Source organism: Pyxicephalus adspersus, chromosome 2, assembly GCF_032062135.1.
Source record: "Pyxicephalus adspersus chromosome 2, UCB_Pads_2.0, whole genome shotgun sequence".
NCBI classification, from domain to species: domain Eukaryota; kingdom Metazoa; phylum Chordata; class Amphibia; order Anura; family Pyxicephalidae; genus Pyxicephalus; species Pyxicephalus adspersus.
This window is the reverse complement of record NC_092859.1, coordinates 154,831,944-154,844,002: the sequence shown is the minus strand read 5'-3', so window position 1 is coordinate 154,844,002 and position 12,059 is coordinate 154,831,944. Positions and strand designations below refer to the sequence as shown.

The window sequence follows — 12,059 nt, the reverse complement described above, 5'->3', positions numbered from 1 at the left end:
ACTGCATTGTCTATTTGCAAGCTGGCAATGCAAAATATATTACGAAAAAATGGGGTTGTTGTAAAAACTGAAAGTCTTCCTCCATAAAACGTTCTCAATCTGAGTTCTTCTCTACACTATACAATACCAATAGGTCGCACTATTCACCAATAGTCCACACTATTCATTACCAGTGGTCCACACTATACAATACCAATGATTCACACCATAAACCATCAGTGGTACACAATTTACAAACCAATGGTTCATACTATATAGTACAAGTGGTCCACACAATACAATATCAATGGTTCACGCTATACAATACCAGCGATTCACACAACACAATACCAGTGGTCCATGCTCCACAGTACTAGTGATCCACACAATATAATACCAAAAGGTCCACATATTACAATGTCAATAGTTCACAGTATACAATACCAGTGGACCACACTATACAGTTCCAATGATCCACTGTATACAATACCAATGGTTCACACTGTACAATACCAATAGTTCACACTGTACAATACCAGTGGTTCACACAATACAATATCAATGGTTCACGCTATACATTACTAGTGGTTTATATATACAATACTAATAGGTTACACCATACAATACCAGTGGTCCACGCTCTAAAGTACCAGTGATCCATGCTATACATAACCAATGATCCACATTATTTAATACCAGTGGCCCAGTTCACACTGCTTGTGGTATGTGACGTCACTCCTAAACTTTATTGAATGTTGGTTGCATAATGTACACGTCAAACAATATTTTCCAATTACATCTTTAAGTGAATTCTTATTATTCAATTAAGCCAAGCTACATAGAAACAAGAAGAGTCATTTCAATTTTGCCCAAGCTCCTAATGGGTGTATAGGGGTCAAAGTCAGTGATGCCCACTAACTGCCTGGACTTCAATGCACTCTGTTCTTTATACATACCCATCTTGGTACGAAGTCAAACTGCTTCTATAGCTAAACAATAAATAGGGAAATGCATTTGGACCTGATCTTTAGATGTGGTGTATGGTTATGGCTAGTTACAAAAATAGTATATCAATTGCCAAATCTCATATTTAAAGTGTTAAAAAAATCAACGTTTGTAAGTGGGACTTTCAACCCAGTATATACAGTCATGGTTATATAAAAAAAGAAAGCTTTATTATTACAAAATATAAAAACATCAATACACACACATTAGAAGGTCTGTAATACCTCTATGTATCTAAGTAACAGGTGAGGTAGCAGACTCAAATTAAAAACATAGTGCTAAATATACCAATGTAACCTAATGAAAGTACAGTTGATTGATATGCTGTAGCAATCCAACGCGTTTCGCAGATTTAGTCCACTTCTTCAGGGATTTCGTTTGTACAGACAATAGATATGGTAGCAATATAACATATTAATAAAGAAACTATTAATTTTAGGTTTACATATCTCAAGAAAAAATTGTTTGAAAAAACTAAATTATACGTACCACCAAGTATCAACAAAATGGTACAACTAAGCCTGGCGTGGGAATCAGCACAAGGGGAGGAGGAAAGACCACGGTAGAAAGAAGTTTTTAAGAGATCTATTGTAGTCTTATGCAAACCTACCACAGGGTAATAGCAATGCAGCAGCTGTAAAGAGTAAATAAATAAATAATAATAAATAATATATATATGTAAATATATATACATCAGCAGAATAATGATGAGTTTTTATTCTAATGCGTCCATATCTTGTAATGTAATAATACAATAAAATACTGATATGTTCGTATACTAGTATAGGAGGGGAGGGGGGGCAATGATTTAGTAATAAGGACCTAAAAAGGCAAACTTAATATCCAGCATTACATATGAGGGTATCACAACCCATTCAATAATTAAATATTCACCTAAGGGGAGCCAATGATATAATAATATAAATTAAAAGAGACAGATTTTGTATCCAACATTACATTTGGGGGTAACATAGCCACTCCAAATAGTTAAGTGTTATTGGTTTTATGTTCGAATATGAACGATTTTAGCATTATGTATCCAAAAAGCGAGACTTTGAAGGCATATTCTCAAATCAAACAACGTTTTTACTTCTCCATTTAAGAACAGGATAAGCTGAAAAAAACAAACATATATATATATATATATATATATATTAGTGAGTCATATACATTGAATATACCGTCAGTACATATTCAGTACATATTCTCATACGCATATAGCATTCTCACATAGTCTCCTGACAATATATAGTTTCCATCCGTTTCGCGATTATAAATGTTTCTTCAGGAAACGGTGTTTTGAGATTTTGTCAATAATAATTATTACCACTCAAGGTAGATATCTCCTCCCAGAAATGTATGCTGGTTCACAGAAGAAGGGTGGCTAATGGTGAAACCAGACGCAGGTCTCAGAGTCAGATAGGGATTGCAGACAGGTGCACCTGTTCATCCAGTTCAGAGATACTGAATCTGGTAAAGACCCACCACCTCTGGTGAGACCCACCACCTCTTATACTTACCCACACCAGGATGTTTGGAACCCGCTCATCGGCGTCCCATGTGCAAGCACGTCCAACGTCAGGGCATCACCAGGGGGAGGCATGATATTCGACGTCCCAGAGTGAAGCGTTCCAAATACTGAAAGAGGTGCATGGAGCACAGAGAGGCAACAGCATGGGAGCCATGGAAGTGCAAGGGGGATGTAGCCACTCAATAAGCTCTACAGCCTCAGATATAGATAAGGAAAAGATAGAAAGAAGGGGGAGAGATCAAAGGCATAAAGCAAACATGAAACAACATAAGAAATGACAAAATAGATTGATAGTATGGAGCTAATCAAGAGGCAACATCCCTGAAGGTGAGAAAAAAATATAGAGTTACCACCCATCTAAATGGGCAACCAGCCAGACCCAAAGATGGAAAATTGGGCTGGACTGGGGGAGACTTAAGGGCACCCCAAAGGTGTCATGATTCCCCTGCGGGTCCCAAGTATGAGTGTACCAACTATATGGTAGTATGGTTATGGCTAAAATAATATTGAACTCAATAAACCCTCTTTCTGCCCAAGTACTCCCATGTCTAAATTATCTTAAAGTTCATTCAGAAACTAGACTTTCATTGCCAGATTCAATCAGTTATAATGTCAGTTCCGGTGTCCGACGATGTTTTTTAGACATCCACCATGCCAGATTACCAAGCAACCAACCTCAAACATGAACTATTGTTTTACAAATTGGGAGGATCTTTCCCTGTGACCCGACTTTGCTTTGTCCTATTCTTGGATACTATGTGTGGTGGACTGACTGCCTGTGTATGACCACTGGCCCTGTTTCCTGGGCTCACCTTTGCTGGACATTCCTCTACTCTGTGGGTCACCTGGACCCTCGATTCTCTAACCACACATTGTGACCTCTACCCTGCTCATGGGGGTTCCTGGTCCTCTGTCAGTCCTTTTTCCAGACACCATCCTTTGCACACGGGAATCATGGGGGCAACCATACGCTGAGACAGTGCAACTATACTCCCCGGGCTGAGCAATTGCTTCCTATAGGTAAAGGGTTTAGAGTTAAAATTAGGAATTGGCATCTAGTGAGCAGTGGCACTGGATCAGGACCTTACAACATCTGCACACGTTTTGTATATAGCTGTTGCCTGACAAAGCATTTCCCCCAAACCTCTGCTGTAAACGGTATCACAAATCTGTTTTTTCTGTTGTTTACATTGTACAGTACTGCTGGAACTTTATGACGGTGGTGAATGTTTTTAATCATTTAGAGATATCCTGGAGGTTTATATTGCATTAGGGCTGAGAACTTTTTTATCATTTGTTAAATTGGCTTGGTATTCTGAATGTCTAATGTTTTTTTATGGTAATGGTACTGATAGTAATACCATCAGCATGAACCTGCCCTATGGCAGAAATCACCTTTTCTATAGAGGTATTGTGAAATTGTTGTTTTAGCCAGCAGTAAAAGCAGTAAGAGTCCCCACTCTTAAAAAGGCTGGGTATGATGGTGGTGATGATGGGCAAATTATATGAATTCACAAAAATACAGCTTAAATTTTTTTGTTAATTTGCAGGACCCCTAACTATAGCATTGTCGCCAAACTTTTTGTGGGCAGGAGGGTGACATTGGAAACATGTATAAAAACTGTACATGTAAGGCCCTGGTCTAGCACCAGTGCTCACCACATGCCAGTCTAGTACAGCAGGCCATTTGCACCTTCTCAGCGCATAGTTGCCCCCAGGAATTCTGTGCATAGTGATGGTGTCTTTGGAAAAGGGACCAGGAGCCCACAAATAACACAGTACAAAAGATTCCAGAAGAGGAAAGTCCAGCATACAGAGCCATGGGTCATACATAGGTAATCGGTCTGCCAAACAAAGTATCCAAGGGAAAAGACAAAGCACAAGGTCCATCACAAGTTCAGAAACAGCAGAGTCATCAACAGTAGATCTAACAAATAAACACCAGCATCCCAATTTATTGCTACAACAGGCAACTGGTGAGCAGAAAGTCCATAAAGTCTTAGCAGCCAGTGGCGGAGTAGGATGAAGCCAGAGACTACTCCTAAAATCCCCTTCAGCTGTATGAGTATGTGCTGGGGATGCTGAAGGTGCATCTCAGGCTGCACGGCTAAAGGGAAGCAAGGGATGCTGCAAGCTGCTGAGAACTAATTATGTTTTCCTTGCTGCACCGACTAAGAGAATAAATAAAACCATAAAATACTGCAGCGGCAAACAGCACAGGATTGGCCGGATAAGCATCTCCTAAGGATACATTTATGGCATGGATGAAAATTAGCCAAATTGTTGTAAATATGTTTCCTCTAATGTCTTGCACAAATCACCCTACTCCAAAATTGTCATTCACTGCACTGTGAATGGTGAAGAAGCCTAAAACAGCTGTACCATTGGCTCTATGCCAGCAATTCTGAACACAAGTTGTATTTGTATATGCCCAAACAAGAAACAATTTCCTTATATTTTTAGATTTATATTAAAAACTAGAACTATAGACTACTTCAGTCTTAGGTAGGTTCTACTCGGCAGTAGTTTATTTTTATGTAATTGGCTAGCATTCTTGTGTTTCCAGATCGCTCATATGTTCATCAAGATTCCAAATATCAGACAGTAAATGATAAAGTTAATTTGGGGATACACAAGATAAGAGGGTTGGGAACCTTCACTCCAGCTGTAACCTTTTTGGTGCTGTCTCTGGCAGACATACATTTGGATCTCATTCTTTTTTTTTTATAACATTTGTTCCTGACCCTCTGCAAGGTTACAGGGAGAAACCCTTAATAGGATTATATTTGTGATTTTGTGGTTTTGGCACAGCTATACAGTAAATCACGCTGCTGCCTCAGTGGTAATGAGATACAGAATGTAATGGATCCTTGAATATATGCTGTCCTTGGTGTTAAACATTAGATATTATGTTCATTTTCAAGGATAGTGAGATGTATTAACAAAACATTATATACAAATGGTATGCAATGCAAAATTATGTATAATATATGCATATATATATTGGAATGTGCATTACACCTACTCTTGTTCCCTATTCTGGGGATTATTGGGAGTAATGTTTGGCCGTTGGCATATTTCTTGCAGCCAACATTTCTGCCCTGCTGAAGTGACAGATGTCAGGGGATAGCATCAAGAAGGACAGGGTTTACCCGCTTGTAATGGTCAAAGAAACAAGCAATTGCACAAATTAATAGTGTGATAATAGAGATCCTTACCTTAATAAATTTAGTTTGTTCCTCCGTTATTGCCTGAAGAAGGATCAAAGTCAACCCGACAGCTTGCATTTTATCTAATTCAAAGATATGAAAGGTCACAGTTACAAAGAGTTATAAGTTATGGGGCACAGAATAATTTTTGACTCCTATCACTTGCATCCAAAAACTATTTATACCAATGTTTTTTATCCAAATTTGGAAAATTTGGGGTTACTTTAGCCATGAGCAATTTGTGACTGTCAAGTAAGTTCCAGTGACCCCAATTATCTTTTTGGCTATCTGTAAGGATGACGTTCTTGGCTACGTAAGAAGCATTCTTCACACTGACCACAATATTATATCTGGGGGCTGTAGAAGAAGGGGTTCCCAATGATCTGAGGGTTAATTGAATGGTTCCCCTGCTAAAAATGTCAAGAAAGGCTGACTTAAGCTGCATAAACACGTGCAATTGATTGTCGTTGGAAAGGATCTTTTATGATCTGCACGATGCATGAACGAATGCTGTACACACACCAGCGTTCTGCTCTATGCAGAGGGAGGGGGAGAACGACAGAGGGCCACTCTGCTGCGCGCTTTCCCCTTTCCTTGCATTAGGATCGTTCGTTATTCATCGTCCGTGGATCCGCCAGGACGGTCGTTCGGATGATGGATGTCAGACGCTGTACACACTCCAGATTGTCGTCCGATATCGTCCCTGAGCGGATTATCGGGCAAGAACCATTGTACGTGTGTACGTAGCTTTAGACTCTGCTTCAAGTCTCTAGGTGCTGAGTTATTGGCTATTGGCTTGTGATTCAGCAGACAATTGAGTTATCTCTTCTATCTTTAATTCTATAACGAAATCCTTTTATTTGAGTAAATGGTTGCTTCTTTGAAGACCACTGTAGACAATAAGGCCAATATTTCCTAAAGCATTAAAAGTTGCATGTCAGCATTTTGGTTACCTTAGGTACCCTTGGAGCAAGGCCACTTCCATTTCTCACAGTTCCATTTCTATTTGGATCCATTTTCACATTGGGCTTCTATCAACGAGTCAGGTTAGAAAGCTTTGTTCATTCAGAATTGTTTTTCCAAAATAGGCCAGTGGTGGTAATATCTGCTTCCTTCAAAAGATTTTTCTTCCACAAACAGGGATACTGCTGAATTCTGCATACTCAACTTAGCAAGCCGCAGAAGACACCTAATTTAAAAAAAGGTTTAAAATTGGTCAATAAAAGCAAAAGCTTCAATTGGTTGTATATGGTAAAAAATAGGTTTTGGCATCTTCTTCTTGCATTTTAAAGGACCTTGTCCCAGAATTGGTTAGAAAAGTAAATCCCCAATTGACTCAGTGTTGACCCTACCTTAAAGCCCATAAAGGTCTAAAGGCATGTGAAAACTTGGGCCTCTTCCTTTTGGATTCCAAAGGACTTTGTCCAATCATTGGGTAGACTGGCTGGCACTAAGAGCAGTAGATCCCCAAGTGACTCAGTGTTGACCTAACCTTAAGCTCTATAAAGGTTTGAAAACATGTAAAAACTATGGGCTTCACTTATCAATTGTTTATTCAGCACAAAACATTGGTAACCAGACCCAGTGTTACTTGAAATATCAGAATGTGAAACTTTAAGAAGAGACCAAACTGTATACTGCTTTGTTGATGCAATTAGTGACTTTCCAATTTATTTCTAAATGGGTACAAACTGAGACGTTTATTAAAATATTAGAAACAGGTTTCAAAGAGAAACTAAACTGAAAGTGCTTAAAAAAATACACTTACCTTCAATCTCGCAGGGCAGTTTGATCCATCCGGAGGTGTCTTGCATTGGGTGCCATGTTGTCCCGGCATCCGTCCTCGAGCAGGCGCTCTGGGCGGCGCTATTTTTGCCTTTTCTTTTGGGATTTTCTTCCTACGTTACCCGACCCAGACTTGGCGAGATTGGGTGGCGTAGGATGGAAAAAAAACTTGCCGATCTCACTGTGCATGTGTGAGATCTGCAAATTTTTCTTTTTGCATGAAAAGGCTCTCAAGGCATCCAAGAGCCTCCCAGGATGCGTGATGTAGGTATTCCGGGAGGCTTTACGCTCCCATTCATTCTGGATTGCCTAGGCGATCGAGAATTAGGGGGCGATGCTGCACCCTCTTTTTTTTAAAAAAAGGGTGTTGGACTTAAAAAAAAACAAACAACAGAATTTTTACATAACATAAAGGGGTTGTTTACCCTTTTATGTAAAGTTTAGGTACGCTTTAATATGTTTTCTTATATGTATATATAATATGTGTTGGCCAACAAAACAGAACACTGGGAAACATTCCACTTTGTATATAGTAAAGGCTACCTTCTATGGTCCACCTTGGGAGCTCACCATGTTGTCTTTTGCTTACTAGGGCTCCTATATAATGTAACCTTTATTATTTGTGTACTGGCTCTGTACATGATTCATAGTGCATGCACATTTAAAAAGATCCCGAATCTTGTGGTATAATCCATTTCTACTCTAGAATCTGATACTTTTAGCCATTGAGCTTTGCTACACTGAGTTAATATCCTTACATGAACCTCAGCTGACAGTCAGATTTCCATACTCAGCATGGCCAAACAATCTGCCATATATTTCTCATATTTTCAAATCTCAGTGCAATTTATTTGGGCTCTGTTCTGCTTGCTTTGTTCCAGCAGCTGGTTTAAGTGTGCGAGGCAGTTGTGTCATTTCTGGAAAGCAGCTAAAAGGCATGTCCGGCTTTCCAGGGGGCTAACCCTTTCTCCGCTGACATTGAATTTTTTTTTCATTGTTCAGCAGACCTCCTAACTCACTTAGTGTCTTACTAATAACATAAACTCAGCATGTCCTTAGATTACCTGCTCTATGCATAGTTTTATCTAAAATGGTAAAATGAAATGACCCCATTCAAAATTTAGAAAAAAATTAGAAAAAAAAGACTTTGTGTTAAAAGATATGACTCGGTTTGTCTCTTTGCCACAAAATGTCAAAATGTACGGAGATTTGAATCTTGGCTCCTGTGGACAGACACCTTTCATCCTCAGCAGTTCATAATAAAACAAATTCTGAAATACATTTAAAAAATATCTTCTCCCCTGCTATGCAATGGTGTATTTGCCACTATGATACAAAAGAAGTGGTAGGAGGAGAAACAGTAAGTTTATGAAAACTCAAGCAAAACTACTAAAGTTTCCATGTCATTCTTTGTAACTAATAGAAGAACAAAAAAGCATATTGCCTGCCCGTAATGAGCCTGATTTATTAAAGTTCTCCAAGATGAGAGAAGATAGACTTGGAGTACCTGTGTGATCCAGCAAACCAAGAATGGATTTCATTTGCAATTAGTTGGCAATTTTTTTCAGTCCTGGACCAGATTCATTTTAGGTTTGCTGGATCACCCAGGTTCCCCTGTGAAAGTCTACCTTCTCCAGTCTTGGAGAGCTTTAATAAATCAGCCCCAATAGGTAGCCCACATGGATTTTCAATGAAGTAGGAAGCAGTTTTACCTTTTTTTACCAGTTTTTAGTTGCTGGTCTGTAGATAAGAAGTAAAAGGAACTCTTTTCAAAGTAACAGAAAGGCCTTCTTATAGAGTTGCCACTTGAAGAAGTGTAATAATTGAAGGATTTAGCCTTTATTCCTGTTCTAGTGACAACTCAAAATGGATATTTCTTCACCTTCATTCCAGTGACAGTGGCCACGAGGGCGGGTCAAGAGAGCACTTAACGGGGGTAAAAAGGAAATTACGTTCTAACCCATTACTATTCTACAAGTAAAAAAAACTTTCTATGTGCATACTTCCTCAAGACTTCTCCATGATAATAAAATGTATGTAATTTATAAACAATATGTATGCAAACCTAGAATGGATTTTTCATAACTAAAGATTTTTTAATAGCCATGTGTTTACTTTGCCTAACTTAAACGTTTTCTTTTGTTTTTCGAAAATATATGTAAATGTTAATCTTAATCTTTTTTGATTTGCTTGCAGGGAAAATGCATCAATTTCACAAGAGAAAAGAAGCCAATGCCACCAAGATATCCATTAAACAATGCTCCACTTTTGACACCACCATCCAGCCCAATATATAATCCACCCCAGAGCCCAATCTATACTCCACCCCAGAGCCCAATCTTTACCCCTCCTCCTCCAGCAAGTCCACCTCCTCAGCCAATTAACTATCCACCTCCAACTCCATCCCCAACCGGCTCTCTTCCTCCACCACCCTTAGCCTCACCCCCCGTGAGAGCTCCACCTCCCAACAGACCACCTCCACGCCCTTCAGATTAGAGTTTCGAGCACAATTTTCCATCTCCAGTTCTTCTGGGGGTGGCTTTGAAGAAGTTCTTCTTTCCTGGATGGATGTGATGTTCAGCAATTGGACAGAACAGCTATTGATCAAAACCACTTTTTCAAACCACTTTAACTAGAACTAAGTGACATTACCATGTGGATTTATTTTACCTTTAGATGATTCTTCAAATTACTTGATCTCATTTCGACACCTACGGTCATATCTCAAACCAACTCTTATGACTGCTTGACCTTCAAAGCTGGATGAAGTTGTGTGGAGAACGTGAATGAACATTCCCCCACAAATGCCACAAGTAAATCAATAATCAAAAGCAGAATATCAGTAAGTCACGGTTGGCGGTCATCCACTAAACAGCTAGATTTATTTTAAATTTTAATTTGTTTTTCCATAAATCATTATTAAAAAGTTACTCTTATGACAAGGAACAAGGTCAAGAATGCAGCAACTGAGTGGAAAACGAATTACTTTGTTAATTAGTATGTTTCAAAGTTTTATCAGCCAAAAAGATCAGGATTAAATCTGAAAAGATGAATTTTGACCATGTGGTCTTATCGCTGAAGAAGTCATTAGGTGGACAGATGGCCATCCCTAGGGTCTGATGCAATATTAGTATTCCCTTCCCATACAAGTTATTTCCATGGATATTTTCTATTGTTTTGCACACCCAGAAAAAAATTTTGTAAGAGAGAAAAAACTCTTTTTGATGCCTATGGCTGACTTGATGAAACTATGGAGAATCTTTCTCAAATTACATACATCTGGATCTCTGGATAAATAAAGAAACCAAAAAATCTGATGACTTCCCTCAGGGTAGTAAAATGGCTTTAATCTACAACAATAGAAAATGTAAAGCCTGGAAAAGGAAGAGAAGTTGTGCTCTCAGTACGTGCCTTCAGAGAGACAGTTGACGTAGAGGGACAAATAAAATGGATGACCTATTTAATCTCCACAGGAGGGGATTCTATGTAAGACTTTTGAATAGTATAAGGCTGGACCTTTGCAATCAAGAAAAAAACTGCCATGGCAGATTCTATAACAGATAAAGTATAAGCTTCGCAATGCGTTGCTGGGCCCTCTACCAAAGAGGAATTTCGGGATAGTCTATAGCATGTGTACACTTGCATTTTTTGTTTTAGTAGCTGTAATGTAGATGAAATTACTAATTGTAGTATCATATTTGGGGCACTGGGGCATTGCTTAAAGGGCGGTTAATTATTGTTTATCATCTGTCTCTTCTGTGGATAAATTTGCTGCGACTGTTGCACTTTTGCTTTAATCTTACAGTGATAATGTAAGCATTGCTAGTTAAGGAGCTTGACTAAGTGTTTCTGAAGGATAATGGAGGTTTTAATGACTTGTAGGATCTGGCTCATTATATGCTTTTATGGAAAACCAGTAGTTGTGTGACTTTTGTCTCCATGTGGGGAAGCAGCTGCTCTGAGAAGAATTGGTTTGTATTGGCGACATAGATATTCACCGGTTGCCTATTCCACCAGAAGAGGATGATGAGTGAGCCAGGGTAATAAGGACAGCATCTTCTGCATGCAGTTTATGTTGAACCCCACACAAATACATACACAGATGAAACATATAGATGTAAAATGTTGCAAAATGTATCATTTATATGGTTTAGGTGGCCATGACAATATGGCACAGTGGGTCCCTACTCTATAGTCTTCTCACAGTTAAGACCAGGAACCCGGTGACTGGAGAAAGATACCTGTAATCAGGATAAGGGGTGAATGACAATACTGTGCAAAAAAATATGCAAATAAAATTTGACCTTCTCCTAGAACTTGTGCAGAAGCTTACAGTAGGTTGATATCATTCATTCAAATTACATTGGAAGCTTTTGGTTATAAATATCTATAATGGAATGTCATAAAAACAGCTCTGGATTATTTGAAGAAATAATATCTTTTGGGTTTTGACTTTGTTGGTATGCCATAGACTAAAAACCTTTTTAGGAAACAAAGTTGGAGTTTATGTATTTTTTGGGAGAACCTGTTCGACCAGTTAGACCAGGGGG

The 12,059-nt window shown here is 38.8% G+C and overlaps 1 protein-coding gene across 1 annotated transcript in view; it reads left to right on the top strand.

Annotated features, from left to right (window-relative positions):
* ANTXR1 (ANTXR cell adhesion molecule 1) overlaps positions 1 to 12,053 on the top strand; it is a 125,725-nt gene extending 113,672 nt beyond the window's left edge. The window contains exon 18 of the mRNA XM_072402824.1: positions 9,706 to 12,053. Coding sequence (XP_072258925.1) covers positions 9,706 to 10,005 — 300 coding nt within the window. The 3' untranslated portion in view covers positions 10,006 to 12,053. The remainder of the gene's footprint in view (positions 1 to 9,705) is intronic.
* Positions 12,054 to 12,059: the final 6 nt, after the last annotated feature.